Source organism: Vanessa atalanta, chromosome 4 (assembly GCF_905147765.1).
Source record: "Vanessa atalanta chromosome 4, ilVanAtal1.2, whole genome shotgun sequence".
In the NCBI taxonomy this organism is placed as follows: domain Eukaryota; kingdom Metazoa; phylum Arthropoda; class Insecta; order Lepidoptera; family Nymphalidae; genus Vanessa; species Vanessa atalanta.
In genome coordinates, this window is record NC_061874.1 from 7,727,303 (window position 1) to 7,746,153 (window position 18,851).

The 18,851-nt window shown below is 32.4% G+C and overlaps 3 protein-coding genes across 3 annotated transcripts; 1 reads left to right on the top strand and 2 right to left on the bottom strand.

Annotated features, from left to right (window-relative positions):
* Positions 1 to 1,908: 1,908 nt before the first annotated feature.
* LOC125077902 (protein phosphatase 1 regulatory subunit 36-like) lies at positions 1,909 to 7,011 on the bottom strand. The gene is made up of 10 exons (XM_047690015.1): positions 6,917 to 7,011; positions 6,039 to 6,135; positions 5,470 to 5,535; positions 5,198 to 5,329; positions 4,735 to 4,879; positions 4,499 to 4,651; positions 4,042 to 4,270; positions 3,663 to 3,830; positions 3,257 to 3,370; positions 1,909 to 2,105 (listed from the first exon to the last, which is right to left on the bottom strand). The coding sequence occupies exons 1-10, from the start codon at positions 7,009 to 7,011 to the stop codon at positions 1,994 to 1,996; spliced, it is 1,311 nt and encodes a 436-aa protein (XP_047545971.1). The 3' UTR covers positions 1,909 to 1,993.
* A 5,960-nt stretch (positions 7,012 to 12,971) lies between these two features.
* Positions 12,972 to 16,641, bottom strand: LOC125077637 (probable dolichyl pyrophosphate Glc1Man9GlcNAc2 alpha-1,3-glucosyltransferase). Its single transcript, XM_047689621.1, has 8 exons — positions 16,410 to 16,641; positions 16,063 to 16,335; positions 15,843 to 15,990; positions 15,503 to 15,745; positions 15,136 to 15,241; positions 14,842 to 15,040; positions 14,369 to 14,455; positions 12,972 to 13,525 (listed from the first exon to the last, which is right to left on the bottom strand). The coding sequence occupies exons 1-8, from the start codon at positions 16,466 to 16,468 to the stop codon at positions 13,051 to 13,053; spliced, it is 1,590 nt and encodes a 529-aa protein (XP_047545577.1). The 5' UTR covers positions 16,469 to 16,641; the 3' UTR covers positions 12,972 to 13,050.
* Positions 16,642 to 18,319: 1,678 nt separating this feature from the next.
* Positions 18,320 to 18,820, top strand: LOC125077769 (transmembrane protein 60). Its single transcript, XM_047689813.1, has one exon. The coding sequence runs from the start codon at positions 18,413 to 18,415 to the stop codon at positions 18,818 to 18,820; it is 408 nt and encodes a 135-aa protein (XP_047545769.1). The 5' UTR covers positions 18,320 to 18,412.
* The last annotated feature ends 31 nt before the right edge of the window (positions 18,821 to 18,851 follow it).

The window sequence follows — 18,851 nt, forward strand, 5'->3', positions numbered from 1 at the left end:
GCCTTTTTGCACGGAGAGGCTAATTTTTATCATTCCTTCTTATTAAACATCCATTCACTGAAGGCCATTTACTTTTCAAGCTGCACGTCTTTGGAATTCACTACTTTTCAAAATTTAAGAGGTATATTCATCTACTTAATAAATTTAGCAATCATTTTAAGATTATTAAGTCGGATATAGTAAAACAAAGTCAACCCACACTCCCCTCCTCCCAGTACGCGTTTCCTTCACGTGTAGCGTGGGTTTTGTAGAACTTGCCGGTTGCCTAGAACAACACCCTGATCGTCTCCTCGGGGGGCGTTAAAGGATTGCGCGTGCATGCAACCGAGACGCCCCCGCGTCGGTCCCATGTGAGTGCGTGCCTCCAATTTCCGGGGTACTGAGAACTTCATGGCGACACTTACTAAGAAGGAGAATGAAGGTAAGGCTCTTTTTTCTTCTCTCCGGTATTTTTCGGCGTGTCTGTAGCAACGTTCTCCTCCTGGTCCCAATCCGTGTCCTCTTTGACATGATGATTTCCCAGAAGGAGTTTCCAACTAGCACGTCTCGCCGAACAGAGCATCTCGTTGATGAAGCTCAGTAACGAGAGGTGGAGCATCCAGATAAAACCTCTCCACTGAACTCCTGAAACTGGATGTGAACCTCCAACTCCCCGTATATGTGATGAGGATGTTGTCAGTTTAACGTAGAAACCCAATTCTGGGAAGATTTTTATATATTTACTTAATTTATTAATACACACATTACATATTATTATATATGGTAATATTTTTCTTCGAAGGTGACTAACAAAGTAGAAACCTTTAACTTTAAAATCAAGGGATCCTTGATTGTTTAATTTATTAAAAATCAACGATTCATTTCATATTATATTTATTACAATTAGTACGTTGTGATTAACGATTTTATATAAAACATCAATTCTTATAGTTATTGTATTTGATGATACGTAATTTACGTAAATTCGTGTAAGTTTCATGAAGAAATTCGTTACTTTGTAGAAGTACATAGAACACATAGAAGACATTTAATTAATATTGATTTACCAAAATATAACTATATGAAAACAAAGTAATTGATTTTACAATAAAAGGCCGTGCTATAACAGTAAACATACTTTTTTCTTCGTGGTATTTAGTAGATTGAAGACTCGTGATATACTTGTGCCTTAAAGGTCAAAGAAAGATAATAATTTTCATAGAATATTAGCTTCTGACACGAAACGTATTAGTGGCACGTATTTCGTCAGTGCGATTATCCTGTCAAAATGGCTCGAGTGAACTATTCACTCATAAACGCGATAGAAGTTAATCAGATATATTGTTATGTTTTTCGTGAAATGTTAGCATTTATACTGGTTGACACACTGCCTTACTAGGTCTGAAATAACGTTTGTAGTTTGAAAATTAATAGAAAGATCTCTTACGGAAATGTTTCCAATTTATTACATCGCGCTGTTCCAGCATAAGTTTGCGGATACACAAGTTTTAAAAACTATCCGACATGCTGTAATGATCAAGAGACAAGGAATCCTTTAGATATTTTTCTTCATCACTAGGCACAAGATGATCAATGAACCACATAAAAACACCGTGGTTACCTGAATGTGAACATGCGATCTTCAATTAAGATCCACGTGTTCTATCCACTGGGACACATCGACTCTTTCAGAAGTGGTTTCCTATATCTTACTCAGGAGATTTTTTTTCGGCAATCTTGCCGTAATTACATCAAATATACATTACATTTATCTATAACATTAGGAAGATAATAAGGAAGATTTCGGTCATCATATGTGACGTGAAAGACAAATATAATCTGGTGGATTATGATTTTATTTTATTCTTTTCATATACAATTATTAATCGACACACATTTGAAGATACAATTTTTTTTTAAATACTCGAATTCATTGGATATTTATTGGATGCTATTGGTTTCATGATTCTAGTAAAGAAGTATTTTGCTTCATGTCTTGAACAATTCCGTTAAACTAGTGCGGATGAAGAAGTCTTTGAAGTCTATTCTGCCAGCGCCGACGTTGGGTCTCGCTACATGGCCGAATTTCTTCTGACTCATCGGGAAATTGTGGAGGAAAAAACACACTGAAAATTTAATTAATTTAAGCACACACTCGAATAGTTTTTATGAAAAACACATACGCTGCAGTAAACGTTGCTGAGTCGAACCTGTGGTCCTATGAGTAACTAGACGGCACTTTAAACTTTACGGCCATATATTTCCCTTACCACTTAAAACTTTTATACAAACACGAGTTGGCTGCTCTTGTAACGTTCTCTGGAATGTCTTTGACTATCCCCGCATAAAAAGGATCTAATATATCGATCTAGGGTATAAACTGTGTAACCGAATTTCGTTAAAGCTCACAAACAGCCTGGCAAAACATTTTATTATTATTTTTCTGCTAGATCCAAAATACCTAACGATCTAAAAAATTTATAAAAAATAATGATTTATAGGTAAGAAACGATAATAAGTTTTTTTATAATATGCCGGTACGATGATAGTGATGATCCTCTCAGCTGCTTTTGGCCACGAAGGCCTTTCTCAAGAAAGCCTAACCAACTGCACAAGATATAATATAATCTATAAGTGTATGCACAAACAAAAGTGCACCATCTATTCCCCCGCTCTCATAATCTGATGGAATGACGAATTCCCGTGTCTCAGAAAGAATGTGAAGTCGATGGTCCTCTTGAAAGAGTTTAGGAGCGAACCCATCGAATTTTTTTCCAAGGCATGGGAGTACAAATTATACCAACTCCTAGATACCCCGGTGTCTAGAATCCCGATTCTACATAGATTTTTTTCACAAAAAAAAAAACTTTTTGTTTAGCTCAGCCCGGGGCGGAAACTATGATTACAGTGCTTTAGAAGCTAGCTACTAGACCAAAGAGGCCGTCAAATATGTGTAGGTATATGTCATTGGATAATTGTATTCTTTGTTGGTTCATAATTAATTATAATCAATCAAAAATTATAATACAATATCACAGGCTTATTGCATATTTGTTTGGAATTAATAAACTTCGACATCGTTTGACCGATCACCATAAAAGTTGTGTATTTTTTCGTGGAAAAATATTTATACTACCCACTTTGTTGTAACTCTATATTAGCGAGCATGTAATTTCTATACCGATCAAGCGATCGTCATTACTTTTACTATTCATGCACAGGAAGGAATTCTACTGGGTTTACTAAACTACATTAAGTAAAATTAGGATTTACTCACATTCGCGACTCCTTCCGCGGAAGTATAATATTTGAATATAATTTTTGGGCTACCAATTGGCTTTTTCTCATAGAACTACTTGTGCTACTTTTAGACCCATAGCTCTGTGTAGACCTGTTAATAGTAAGATCTAAGTTAGAGTGGTTACTTTTTTTTAAATAAATTAACTTAAATTCAAATAGATGCTAATACTTTGCTTTATATCATCTTTATAAAATTATACAAAATAGCTTCGAACTTCGAAGCTTACAAAATAGGTTGAAGTATTTTAATTCGAATAAGAACATATCTTTTTTTGCTGTTTTGTTAATGTACAAAATATTTAAAAAAAAATCAAAATTGATACCAACCTACAAATTCCTAAATATAAGTGTATGATATGTAATGATCAGATTGGAATACGTACACCGAAGCCTTTGATTTTCCAGTTTCCGAAGCGGTCGGCAAGGGTCGTAGCATTGTATCGAAAGTTGATCGCGACATACCAATAATTCCAAGAACGATTCCCAATTCTGACAATTTCTCTTCTGGACCCGCTACCGCATGCATCAGGTAGAGAAGTCTTGGGGTCGGTCTAATGAAAACACGAATAAACAATAAATTGCAACAGCCAGGGAAATTACAGTATAATAAACTTAATGTTACTAATTTGTTATATTGTTATATATTATGAATATTAACTATACATAGTATTTAAAGTACAATTAATGAAAAATGGTACACTAACTGTATTGATGTACACAAATAGTATGAATTTATGTCACACTATGCTACTAGAAACTTACTGAAAACATTTAATAACGCCTAGTCCCAAAAGACGATAATCAATTTCCCTATGACAGAACACCTCGTTCATGAGGGGCGAGCGAGTGTTGAGTTTCTTGTCGCGTCGCACGCAGTGACCCAGCAACACCGCACGTTCCTCCTTAGCCATTTTCGCGATATACCCAGTGTTTAGATTATGCTCCACAGCATTAAATATCTCAGACTTGAACACTCTATTTACCTCCAATTCTAATTTAAAACAAATTACAGGATTAATTTCACGATTTTACAACCGTTTTTAAAATGAAATTAAAGATATATGAACACTAAAGTAACAATACAAGGTACGATTAAAGTATGACAAAACATATTGATGCATGATAATTTACAGTAAAACATCGAGTATCTGTCAAAACAAACACAATTTGTCCCGTGAATGTGTTATTTAAATGTGAGAGATAAAATCGTAATGTGCACCTATCTGATTGAAAGACTTGCGACCGAGAGCCAGCCATACTATTTGAACACATACTCGTAGCAGTGTCTCAAAAAATCGAGCATCTTTATCAGATAATGATCGACGTTTCTTCTGGGGCCCCATATGATGGAATTTTTTCGTATCATTTCCACCTACACAGAATAAAGATAAAAAATGTTATAGAAATATGTAATAAAAATAAATTGCGTCTGAATACTTTTTTTTTTCAACTAACCAATGAGCATGGTGCTGTATTCTTTCGCTACTAAAAGTCTCAAATCCGATAAATTGTCTCGGAATTCGTTTTCAACTGTTTCACATTGTGGCGTACGTACTTTTGTTTCCAATTCAATGATACGATTTGCCATTTCGTCTGCTATCTTAAATTAAAGACATTTTTTTTTAAAAGGGTTACCCTAATATCTTACGGCGCAAAAATTACATTGATAAACTTGTTTATCAATTAATAATATAACCGTCTTCAAAAATTTACCTGACTTAATAATGTCCAATACCAATATAATTGGAGTACACTGAACCCAACGCAAAAATAATCATCAAAATCAGTTCATTCAAAAAGACTTATACCCAAACATTCAAAAAAGATAAGCAGAAGAATGGGAAAGCTCTTCCTTTTTTGAAGTCGGTTAAAAACTAACTGTATTATAGTCTAGCTATCCGGGTTAAATATTGTGTACCTGTAAATAATACTGGCAACAGAGTACAAGCGCTCTAATGAATCTCTCCGTAGTAGGAAGATGTAACATGTTTATTAACATTGGACTTAAAATATTCACTGGAGCTGTATACAGCGCTATGTCTTTAACATCCTGTAAAGTTATATTTTTTTTATTATATTATAAAAAATAATAAGTTTAGTGAAAAAAAAAATCCCTTCTAAAAATATTATTAAAAATATGTCTAAAATATTACGTATGTAAATTATAAAGGAATTATTTGTTTTATTCACCTGAATAGTGATAATATCTGCTTGACCCGGTTTTAATTTCCTTTGATAACGCCGTCGAAATCGAATCTTAATTAAATATATAAAAAATCAAAATATTAATCAACAATAAATTATATACCGTTAACATAACAATAAGTACTGCAAAGTTATACATTTAATATAATATGGAATCCCGGTTTCTATATTCAAGAAACGACTAGTTTTGCTTACGAATAGTAGAATTATCTACGAGGAGTAATTCAGAAGCTACTTGGCTTGATGCTTACAACTGAAAAGGCTACGAATAGCTAGAAGTCGGGTGATTAAAAAAGGAAACCGAAATGGTCCATAGGTTAGAAAACGAATATGAAAAACTGCATGTGTCGGTTGAAAATCTGCCACCAACCCGCAAGGAAACAGCGTAATAGAACGAGCTCCATAACTTCTGCTTTAAAAAAGGGGGGTCTTATATATGGAGGGTGGAGGCCCAGTAGTGGGACTTCTCTTAGACAATTCTACTATCAGTAAGCAAAACAAATATATTTTTGGTTAATAATGTATTAAATATACGAGTGTATGTGCCTCAATACCTGCTCTATAAGGTCTACATCGTCTCTGAATTCAATTGTTCCAGTTGGAGCTTTGATAGGTATCTGAATTGCTTCTACTGGTTTTGGTGGAAGGTCACTTGAATCAGTCAAAGAAATATATATATGTAATATGTATGAACCAAACAGGCGAGAATAAAGAAGTAGTCACTCTAGGCGTCAGACGACTCATGACTAATGTCAATTTAAAGCAAAGGATAAATTTAGACATGTTTTAAGATCTATGTGGTTGCACGGCTGGTACTACATTTGTAAGGGTCATACCAAATAAAGTTCAGTATATTTCATATATTAATTATAATATTATTCTAAATAGGATATGAATTCATATAAGGCTGAATATACTCTATAAGTTCTTTCATTGCTGAGTTTTTCCTCCTCATTTTGATAAACAAATATAAATAAATGCCACGTCCATATTTCCAAAGTTAAAAAAATACGAAAATCATACAAACTTTCATTCCCAATTTGATAACTTTAAAGGATGAATTTTCGTAAGGGCACTACTCGTTGACCTTTATTCATAAAAGAAAACCTGAATACCGTATTGCATATTTCAAACATAGAAGCTAACTTCGATGTTATCTTTTATCTCCAATTTCACCCTCGTAGGCGATTATTGAAAAACACTATAACAGCTATCTTTATCAAAACAGAAACAAAATTACAGATTTCCATGAAATTCCATACAGAAGTTTATCCCAAATTCAATCCCTAAATCATTTTACTATAAGTATAAATAAATAAGGGCGCTTATATGGTACGGAACCAGGAACTCGCTCTGCATTAATAAATAAATAGAATAGGATAAAGCCGGTACTTAAACATTATGTATGTCACTCAAATATCTTTTAAATTACCTAATAAATACCAAGGCTTCCGTGGCGTCATCCCAAACCCAATGTCCATCTTCATACAGGCCTCCAAAACCACCTTCGTCCTCATCATCAGCCATATTTCTATTTTTTATAAATAATATCGAAACTTATTTTCATTCGGTCATGCAATCGCTGACGTTATTTACATTGACAATATTGACAATCAATTCTTATTTTATTTTTATTACATTTTGATAACTACTAATTTAATAAATTGTTTGAAATTTGAATAAACAAAAAGGTTTCCGATGATTAATTTTAGATAATTATTTCTCAAGTTATATAATGCTTAGTTATAAATATTTATTAATTAAAATAGAAATAGATTTATACTTTTTAATCATTAATCTATTATTCAACAATTACCTAAACTACTTATTCAGTCGAAATATTAATAGAAAGCTCATACAAAAGCTAGCTTGTACGTACGGTTATGTAAAATATCATAATTTAATTCATAGACGGCTATAACTTGTGAATCAAAATTTTTATCGAGCATTTGTAAGTTTAGTAGAATTTACGATGTCACCAGTAAGTTGCTCTCGGCAGTGTTGAATATAAAGTTATGTTAATGCAACTGTACTCAACTCTAACCCCTGTAACTTACAAAATATTTCTCACAAATTTCATATAAACGCCGGCGCTTAAATGAAAATTAATTAAATAATTTACTTTTACTAATAAGCAAAGGATAGTGTTTATTGAAGCCTATTTTATTAAAGGATAACATTGAAAAGGGACCAGTGTGTCAGGTGCTAATTCATTGAATTCAAGTACACAGGCGATTGCACACAAGACTACGATGCGAGGCTTTGATCATGTGCGCTCTGCCATGTGATCACGGGCCTTTACATAGCGCTGCGAATAACATAAGGGCAAATTATGTTATTATTAATTATATATATCTTCATTAAAATGTCTCCAATATGTACTTATAATGTATCTTATTCTGTTAGGAAAATATAAAATATATACAGGTAAATGCAGCACCTGATTTTAAGTGATCACCATCACCCATAGACATACTACCGTAAGAAATATTCACCATTTCTTCCAACATTAATGCGCCACCAACCGTGGGAACTAAGACAATATGACCCTTGAGCTTGTGCTCACTTATGCTTCAAATCGAAACACTTTACTGTAAATTGCTTATATCTAATGTATATTATTTAATACAATACTAAATTACTGATATTTTTTTGTTACCTACTCAAATAGTCCAGTGTCATTTTAACAACTTTATTTTTATGAATGTGCTTAATGTAAAAAGCAATGTAAGCACCATTCAACCTGTTCTTCGTTTTAAAAATATATAAACAGGCAATTACGGACCACACAACGTTTATTTTCATCACACAGTTAATAAAATGCTGAATCACGAAACGGAATGAGCAACTCTTTCCACTCCGTTTCACTTTTATTTTCAAACTTCCAGTCCGTTGAGTCGAGCGATTGAACCTATTAGGAATAATTTTTCTACTTATGTAATACAAGGAAAACAAATATGAAACAGAATTGATTTTATAGCGGATTCACGCGCTTCGATATTATTCGACCAATATTTGTTAATAAAACAAATTGAAAATGTATTAAACGATTTGAGAACTGGCAGACATTTATTAAAAGGATTTTTGTTGTTTTATTTGGTTGAAAATCTGTTTAGAAAATTTCACTGTCGATTAAACCAAGTCAATAAACTAAAATCATTTTTAAACATATCGCTTACAAAATTGGAATGGAAATGATTAATTCTAAAATAAAAATAGAAGTTTATTCTTAATTTGATGTCAGCTGTATAATTATTTTAGATTATATATATATATATTAAATTATAGAACGCGTGCATCTTAACCGATGATTTCGGGTTCAAACCCAGGCAGGCACCACTGAAATTTCATGTGCTTAATTTGTGTTTATAATTCATCTCGTGCTCGGCGGTGAAGGAAAACATCGTGAGGAAACCTGCATGTGTCTAATTTCAACGAAATTCTGCCACATGTGTATTCCGCCAACCCGCATTGGAGCAGCGTGGTGGAATATGCTCCAAACCTTCTCCTCAATGGGAGAGGAGGCCTTTATCCCAGCAGTGGGACATTTACGGGCTGCTAATGCTAAAAAAATGTATAATTATATGTCTATTGTTAGTTGTTAGGGTAACCTTTTGATATGAAAGTCTCCTACAAAAACTATAATCTAGATTATATATCTTACATACATATAAATACTATTTTATTATCCATTTTAAGCTTACTCAAGTGAAAAGTACATTATTATCATTTCGCTAAACCTAAAACGAATTTCAAAATTAAATAATTTTGACACTCCTTTGTTTAAATCTGGCACAATTCTAATGAAATATAAAATAGAATCCAAGAGAGAGGTTGGTATATTTTAACGAAAATGATATAGATGTAGACAATTATTTTAAAATAATATTTTTTTAGCAACAACTTGTAAATTTCCCACTGCTGGGCTAAGACCTCCTCTCCCTTTTTAAGGAGAAGGTTAGGATAATACGAGTATATATGTCACCACACTGCTAAAATACATGTTGGTGGATTCATATGTGGCAGAATTGTTGTTAGACACATGCAGGTTTCCTCACGATATTTTCTTTCACCGCCGAGCACGAGATGAATTATAAACACAAATTAAGCACATGAAAATTCAGTGGTGCTTGTCTGAGTTTTTAACCCGCAATCATCGGTTAAGATGTATGCGTTCTAAGTTTTTATTTTCTATTATATTTTATAGGAAGCCAGACGTGCGATTATGACGCTATTTTGTTGTTGTTTAAAATTGAAATGGAAGGTTGTTGCCTGTTGTTGCAGAGTCTTAAAATATAGGTTAAAATATAAAACATTCCCTAAATCGTCATTTCGTATTGGCACGGGAACCAGAATGATATGTGCATTTTGTCTATAAACCAGTATGCTTTTTGATGATAAAATAAGTTATAAACTAAATAAAAAATGTAAGTGGATTGGTACCACCAACATAGCTTTTCTTGCATAAAGCAAGAAAAATAGTTATACTAAGTATACCTATTTAAGAATGTATATTTCATCCTTGATAGCTTTATTGACATTTAAGTTGTTAAATAAATAAATATGAGTAGATGTATAAGCTACTAGGCTTGTCACCAAACAACCAAACATACATTTTCTTACGAGCTCGCACTCTATCACCTCTCATTGTCTTTATATTCCAATGAATATTCATATCGTGATCGACGTTCGCCTCTCTTTATTCACTGTAAACACGTGTACGTGTCTTTCCAAGTTTGTCTTGTATTACGTAAATATTTAGTCTTTAACATAATTATATGAAAAGCTTTGGTAAATTTTAATTAATATTTCGTCAAATAATTAACATCACTGATAGGTAATTTAGGAAGAATGTTTTATCTCTAATTTAGCACTGTATATTAAACTATGTGTATCTACTCGTTTAAATAAATAAATTGAAAGACAGATATGTTTATTGTAAGTTCAAACTTTAAACAAATAATGATTTATTTGTAAAAGATTAAAAATATCGTTGCCAATCGTCTTATTATATCCAATCAACTGCTCAGGGAGTTGTGGAGCATAGCGGAAAAATTATACCTGTTTTTGACAAACAAATGAACTATATAGAAAAAATAGGTAGAAATATGATTTTCGTAACAAAGACTTACACTTTAAACTGGTTTTCGAAACATTCAAATGCTATATTTTCTAAGCTGTTTGAGTATTCATTGGAAAAGAGCTTTACAAAGAAATGCACTATAAATAGTTTTTCATAAAACGTCTTACAAGAAATAGAAAGATGAAGGTTGTCGATATTCAATAAATACAATATTCTAAATTATAGTTTCTTTATATACAATTTAAAATTTAGTTACTATATGGACTATGAATTACATTTAATTTAAAAATATTTATAAATAAATTCGGTGAAATTGTATATCCGGTCCTAAAGTGCTAACTATCAATCGGTAAGGAGTTGTAAAATATGATTTTAGACTCGACAATAAACGGCTAATGAACCCAAGTATGCGCTAAGGTAATATTTGTAGATATCTGACTACAACTTATTTACTTCTTACGAGCGCTTGCATGCGGTCTTTATGACAATTGTTATAACTTTTTTAATTTAATTGTAGTTTTGACACTATTTTTAGAGATAAATAAAAAGGGAAAAATGAAAGTAATATAGTGCAGAAAGACAAACTCAATAATTGTCTGTATTTTCAATAACTTGTCATCTCAATAATTGTCAATTAAATTTATTGAACTTTGTTGAGATACAGGATGTATTTCGACTAAGTATAATAAATGTAATATGCTTTTTCAAAAAAAAAATTGTTTGTAGGTTATTATTAAAACGCTAGAACATTCTCTTTGTTATTTTGTATGATTTACGCTTACATAAAATATAATTCCATCTTTAGATAGGTACATGAGTGGATGGATGATGAGTGGATTTTTAAATAGATTGAAAGAAAGTGTATATCGGTGGAAGGTTAGGAAGGTATTGTATGATGTGTTTACCACTTAAATTAAAAGTTCGTTGGTAAGTCAGACTAACTGACATTGATACAGCTCGGCTGGTACATTTTGATAATTTTTAGAATAGACTATTACTATTATTTTGGCGTCTGATATTACTTTCGCGTAACGCTTCAAATTGCGTATTGATTCTTTAAAAACTAATTGCTACATTTATAATTTTGGACCTCAAGTTTCCATTTGAGATTTTTTTATGAAATATACTTACAATAAAGTAATGATATAATATCCATTATAACGTCGACGATTTTTATAAAATGACGATTCAAGAGTGATAGTAAGAGCCTACTATATTGTTTTAACTACATTACTTTTTGTCTTGTCTACTAATTACACTATATACTGATTATTATTACAGTTCTCGGAGATACTCAAGGCCGGAAGGTAAGTTTAGAAGGCCCTGGGCTAAAACTACTTAGGGGCCCACCAAAGACATATCTTAACGTAGACTTGAAACCATACGACCTGTTTAATTTTATAAAGCTATGGATTCTTTCGCATTATCGTCTATTTTTGACTTTGACTTAGCTGGGCCCCCTTGAATCCATGGGGCCCTGGGCTGAAGCCCAAAAAGCCATATAGATCCAGGTAGATCCAGGTAGATCAGGTAGATCCGGCCCTGCAGATACTCTATTCTAATATAGCCTTCTAGCCTGAAGTCAAATATTATAGAAATCATCTGGACATCTTAATGTCTAATCTTAATTTAGACATTGATAATTATAATACTTTTAATCCCAACAATTACTTGAAATAAATATATTATGATTTTGGCCACTAATTTAATATGGATAGTATAAAATTTTCGTTTGTTTTAGTTTTTCGTTGCGTTTTTCCATATTGCGCAGTACCGTGTTATGTAGGTTTCTTACCCATGATCATTGTGATTGCGGTCCTCGACATGGATCAGAGGTTCATGCAGTCTTACTTTTATTTTAAAAATACATATGCGCTTTATTGAAAATGGGTAAATTTCGACGAATTGATTTATGATGCCTTAAGCTAGGTAACTATATTGAAGACCAGTTCGAATTTATAATAAATCCTCGTTTGACCAACCTAAAATATGAAACAGACGACTCGGATTATTAGTATTATTTTTTAGAAGTGTTATATATTTTGACTAACATAGTAAAAACTCGTTAATTGTCACTGTTTAACCAATGAAAAAAAAACCACCTTCACCTCCACCTTGCTTCAGTGTGGATGCGCATACATGGCGCCGAACCGGCAGAATCCAGCACGTGCTAGTTTTGTCACAACTATTTCCTTCTCCGCTGAATACATACAATTTGATTTATAAATACAAAATTGAAAGCACTAGAAAACATAATGGTGTTCTGTACACTGGGCAATGTCAGCTCTTATTTCACTAAATTGCTTTTTTATTTTTATACTAAAGAGCATCAGTATGTGTATTATAACATAGTAAAATTATTCCATTACATTCCAAAGGTTTTTTGATATTAAAAAACGCATAATCATAATCATAAATTATTTTTATTTCAATATTTTATAATAAAATTAACATGTACATTAAATAATAGTATTTGGTATAACTTATGTAACTTTCTTTTCATATCGTGCTGATCTACTTGTCATTAAAGTAGGAACTCTACTTAAATTAAACGTTAGAAAATAGTAGTAATAGTAGAACCAGAAGTAACAAACTCCTAATGCACAGTAGACTGAAGTAATCATTAGAGGGAGGAATGGTAAAGTTTTATCAAATCCCAAAAATGTATGTATGGAATTCTCATAAATACATACTGCCATAAATCCATACAAATACAAAGACTGAAATCTCTTCAGGCCAGGCAGAAGCATAAAACCTCTTTTCTTGTGAGGTTTAATCCTAATAAGTTCATATAATGCCGGTATATAACAAAATGCAATAGCTATATGAGTCAAAAGTATGAAGATTTTAATAGACAGCAAATTTTTCGGGTACAATAAAGGAAATAATGAGTAGTGTCCAACCACAGATATAAATAAAAATAAGTTACAGTCAATGTCGCCCAGCACGGAGAGAAAACTGAAACAAAAATAATTCATAGTTTAATTTTTTTATAGCTATGATATAGACGGAGGAGCAAATGGATTACAATTCGTCACCATTGGCAATAGATAATAGCGCCGTAAGAAATTTTAAATATTCCTTATATCGTCAAAGCGTCCTATAAATTGAGATGTTATGCCCCATTCCCTTGTGCCTGTAATTACACTGGCTCACTGACCTTTCGAACCGGAACAAAACCATTCTAAGTAATGTTGTTTGACAGTATGCAGTTGACCAGTAGTTCACAGGTTCATACCATTTATATATATTTTTGTTCATTAATGGTTTTTGATTATTTTTGTGAGGTATTTAAATAAACAATGTGCCTGTGACGCATTCAAATTTAATTATTAAGGGTATCATTTACTGATTAAATGATACCCCTAATAATATATGGCGTTAACATAAAATAAAACAATCAAATACATTCATTAAGTTAACCACAGGACATTTTTTTTTCATTTCATTAATGTGCAACATGCTATAAAAATATCGGAGATATAGTTACAGAAATACTAGCGGGTCAATAATTTAAGGTAAAGCGTTGCCGTTCCGACCTATTCATTCACAAAATTATTATCCTAGAGTAAATAGAGTAATGCCAGCTGAAGTCAAAACGGACTGTTCGGTGAGCGGGTGAGCGGGTATGACCAATGTTGCCATTTTTATAGGTTATTGAAATAATTTCGGAAATGGTGTTTAACTTTGTTTTAATTTGAAATTTAAGTTTTTTGTTAAATTTGTTCTCCAATAAATTATTTTAGTAATTAAATAATCATTGACTATTAATGACAAACTGGGAAATGAGGAATTGCATACCTGAGGGGGATTAAGATCATGAGTATAGCTTTTTCGTGCACATGCCATCCAAACATAAATGCACAAGTAGCACACAATGTTAAACATCTGAAAACAAACCAAACCATTATATTACAATATCAATTTTAGAAAATTATAAACTGAACAAAATACCTCAATGCTATTTAAGTTCAGATGATAATATTATCAATACATAGAATTAAATTAATATTATCTTTAATCTTATAGATTAATGATACCAAATTCTATAAAATCAAATAAAATTCTGTTGAAATGGGAATTAATTCTATCATATGTATAGCCTATATAAAAAATACAAAATATTTAATATTATAATTGTTTTTTTTTTTAATTTACAAATTTTATTAGTAACAAAACATTAAGTAAAAATATCTATTATATAACCAGTCTCTCATTTATGATAGCCCATATAATGTTATTGGTTGTTGTTATGGTGACTGTATATCAAATACCTAACAAAACTTAAGCATCTATATCCTCTATCAGCTCCCAGGTGCCAAAGTTTGATAAGAGCAGGAATCATTGATATTGCAGTAATCGCAAAAGCAATGCTCGGTGTTATTGTTGGCAACACAGCATGCTCAAATTCTTGTACCAATCCACCTGTCATTGAAGCTTCCGTTATTGCGACTGGGATACCAAACTTAAGACCTGTAATTATTTAATATTCACCTTGAGACACATAATTTAATTATACTTAACTCCATAAAGTTAATAAGTTATTTTATTTTACAATGATTACTTACATAACTTTTGTAAAATTTTATCAGCAATATTGTATAGAGCCCAAAAATTTGGTGCCCAATAGGCATGGCACAACCCTCTTTTAAAAGGGAACAGTCTTGAAAAAACCTTAAAAATATTTCAATTTCTTAAAAACATAATTAAGTAACAATAAAATAAAACATAAAACTTGTGTCAGAAGTATTTGTCCTCATAACAGTATAGTATTCTACTTAATATTAATATTATGATTGAAATATAATTTACTACACTAGTAAACCAAAAAAGCATTGTTTTTAAAAAATAATTGCCTTGTAATGATGTAGTCCACAAACAGGGTCTATTCAAACAAATAGAATTAAAAAATATTAATTAAATAATTTAAGATACCTGTGGTAATTGATCAATAAAGGGTCCAAATGATAAACAAAACACTGATATAACTGTTAAAGCCAGTTTTATCAGATTTGTCAGTGAGAATGAATACCAGGGTGTATGCACACCATCATTTGATGACACTGTGAAGCAGTATGCTCTTAACATATAGACCACATAGACCGGTGCCACATACAAAAATATGTGCTTAAAGTTGAGTAGCACTGCAAACCAAAATGCTGTGGCTATGAAGTTGCTCTGAAAAAATAATAAAAAAAAATTTGCATTATAAAATATTTATTTTAAGCTTTAAAAAATTACTAATCAAAATTAAATCACCATTACTCATACTTACTGTTATCATGTTTGATATAGACAACAATAGAATTCCAAATAAAAATCCATTATACTGAAAGTGAATATGATCAACCATCAGAAGCCCAGGATTGGTAACAAGAAGTATAAAAACGAGGAGGTTGCCATCGCTTAAAAGCTGTGAACAACTGAAAGAGTTTTTTTTATTATTATAACACCTATAAAGTTGACTAAAATGTTCATATACAAACTGCACAGACCTTTTAGCGCCATATATATAAACAAAATCCAACACTATGACTGATAATCTTTGAAATAAAACAGTCATATCTGACGCATAATTTAAATTTTCTAATTTCACCATCTCTGGGTCAAAAACTTTTGCTATATGAGACAGACCATACTCCAGCCAAGCAAAGAATGGTGGATAATCTAGTGTCCATTCTGAAGTCTCGTCATAATACCATTGATCGATTGTAAGATTATGTGTAACTGCAAGCCAATTTCTATGTACTTCAAAATCCGTAGACCGACTGCGAAGATAAAAAGTTAATGAAAAGGGCCTAGAAAATATTATTATGATAATCAAATCAATTTTATTACTTACTACAGTGGCATAAAAAATAGTTTCGCTGCCGTTACTATTAGTGTTATTTCTACTAACATTTTATTGCTTTGCTCTTACACGATAATAAGTAAATAAAATTCTATAAGATCTCCGCCTCATAAAGAAAGTGTTGAAGCCGCTCTGGCATATATTTAAATGTCATTAAAGTTAAAAAATATATCTTTAAATCATATCACAAGAATTCAATATCCAACTATTCACATTTTCAATTCAATATTTGATTTGACAAATTGACATTGACAATTTGAGATTAGAATAATAATATGTGTTTTGACACGGAGGCTATCAAAGACTTAATTAAATTTAACCCCTGACAGCTGTATTTTTATTTATTCTATTAAAAATATTCTAGGTAATATTTTTTTAATAGAACAACAATAAATCATTGTTTAATTATCGATTTATTCGATTACATATCGTGACAGTCTATTTTTACATTTTTTTTATTCTTGCAAACTTTGAAAACTTCCAATAACCATTGTTAATTTAAGAAAATGTTTTGTAGATAAAAATCACCCACCAACAATCCGACTCCAGCAAAGAGCAGGTTGTAAAGCACATCTTTCCTTGTACATTCATAAGTCGAGTGGACTCGATGGCATCCCTCCAATCGTGTTATGGTTTTGTGTTCCAGTTGGCATCGGTCTTAACGCGTCTTTTCCTGCAGTCCTACGCCTTAGGCGTCGTCCCAAACTACTGCTTTGGTGTATCCGATCCCTAAAAAAGAAGCTTCTTTCCTATGGGCTTCCTGGGTAATTTTGCAATTGAATCACCAGCTTTTTGGAGCCGGTCGTACTAATATTTCTCAGGAAAACGTTGACGAAAACCGGAACAAACCTATGTCTGAAATCGAGTCTTTGTTAAACAAAGTCTCGGACTACCTAAATCTAGTCCAATTCAACCCAAAAAAGACACAGGTTAGCGCATTAACCGCTAAAAATCACCATTTGTCATATGTCCACGACTTGAGAACATTCCCATTGCCGCCACAGCTAGTATCGGAATACTGGGCGCGATGTTCAGATCCGCGGTCAATTGGAAGGTAAAGCCAAATTGACATCAAAAAGCTCGGTGTGCTCAGCAAGGCAAGACGGTAATTTTCGTTGGCCTACATGGAATACTGCTCTCACCTCTGGGCGGGAGCTCCCCAGTATCCAAAGCAGAGCGACAATCGAAAGACTTTCGATCTACTTGATTCTTTGGCTTTGCGTAAAGATTTAGATTGTTTGGATTCCGGCTCCCGGCTGCTGAATTTCTTTCGGACATAAACCTTCGGATATCTCGTCAAATTTTGGATTTTGGAAGTTTAACCCGCACTACCTAGATGTCCGAAAATCCACAACAGCGCGATTTTTTAAAACATTTTCTACCTCGTACCTATTCTAATTTGTGTTTATAATTCATCTCGTGCTCGGCGGTGAAGGAAAACATCGTGAGGAAACCTGCATGTGTCTAATTTCAACGAAATTCTGCCACATGTGTATTCCGCCAACCCGCATTGGAGCAGCGTGGTGGAATATGCTCCAAACCTTCTCCTCAAAGGGAGAGGAGGCCTTTATCCCAGCAGTGGGACATTTACGGGCTGCTAATGCTAATGCTACCTCGCACAACCAACTTTCAAAGACGGCTATTCCGAGCCGATACGACTTGGGAACCTTCAAGAAAAGAGCGTATTCATTTCATAAAGACTGGAAACGCACCTGCAAGCCCTCCGGTGTTACATTTTTTCATGGTCGGTGGTAGTCACTTTGTATCAGATGAGGCTCCTGCCCATTTACCACCTATAACTAAAAAAAAAAATAGAAAATGACCAAGCATGACTGACAACTGACAGATGTCACTTTGATATTGGCATATAACATTATTTATGTTTACAATAAGAAGTTAAAGAAAAATAATTCATTTTAAATTCCTAATGCAAATTTAAGTTCAGTTTTATATAATTTTTTTTTTTCTAAATACTTTATATATTCGTTTATAGAATGGCTATACTGCATAGGGCTTTATTTACATGGTTTATTTTTTTGGTTTTCTTAATATTACTATGTCTCAGATTAGAATCAAGAACTCATTGGAATTGGTTTATAGTATTTATTCCCATGTGGGTGTACGACAGTATTTTATTAATTTATGTTTTATTTCACATGATATCTCATTGCCGAAATGGTATCGAAAGATTTAAAGGAACAATCAATAAAAACGTTTGGTACATAGCAGCTATAGGGCTCAAAATGGCTGCACAAATAATAATTTGCATAAAATTGGAATATACAAAACTTAATTTGCCAATATATGTAGTAATGGCTCCTATTTGGATGTTGCTACCAGTGCTTTGTGTTAAAGTTTTTATGCATCTAATAAAAATTTCAAGTAGAAGCAGTAGGTATTAAGAAATTTATATTTAGGCTTAAGCCCACTACT

Excerpts from the sequence above, each read along its gene's own strand:
- LOC125077769 (XM_047689813.1), top strand. The coding sequence starts at position 18,413 with ATGGCTATACTGCATAGGGCTTTATTTACATGGTTTATTTTTTTGGTT.
- LOC125077902 (XM_047690015.1), bottom strand. The coding sequence starts at position 7,011 with ATGGCTGATGATGAGGACGAAGGTGGTTTTGGAGGCCTGTATGAAGAT. Across the intron at positions 4,271-4,498 it reads CAAGTCTTTCAATCAGATAG|AATTGGAGGTAAATAGAGTG; the intron begins GTGCACATTACG and ends GTTTTAAATTAG. Across the intron at positions 2,106-3,256 it reads CCGCGGAAGGAGTCGCGAAT|TGTGTTTTTTCCTCCACAAT; the intron begins GTGAGTAAATCC and ends TTAAATTTTCAG.
- LOC125077637 (XM_047689621.1), bottom strand. The coding sequence starts at position 16,468 with ATGTTAGTAGAAATAACACTAATAGTAACGGCAGCGAAACTATTTTTT. Across the intron at positions 15,991-16,062 it reads TATATATATGGCGCTAAAAG|TTGTTCACAGCTTTTAAGCG; the intron begins GTCTGTGCAGTT and ends AAACTCTTTCAG. Across the intron at positions 15,242-15,502 it reads TTATTGATCAATTACCACAG|GTTTTTTCAAGACTGTTCCC; the intron begins GTATCTTAAATT and ends AATATTTTTAAG.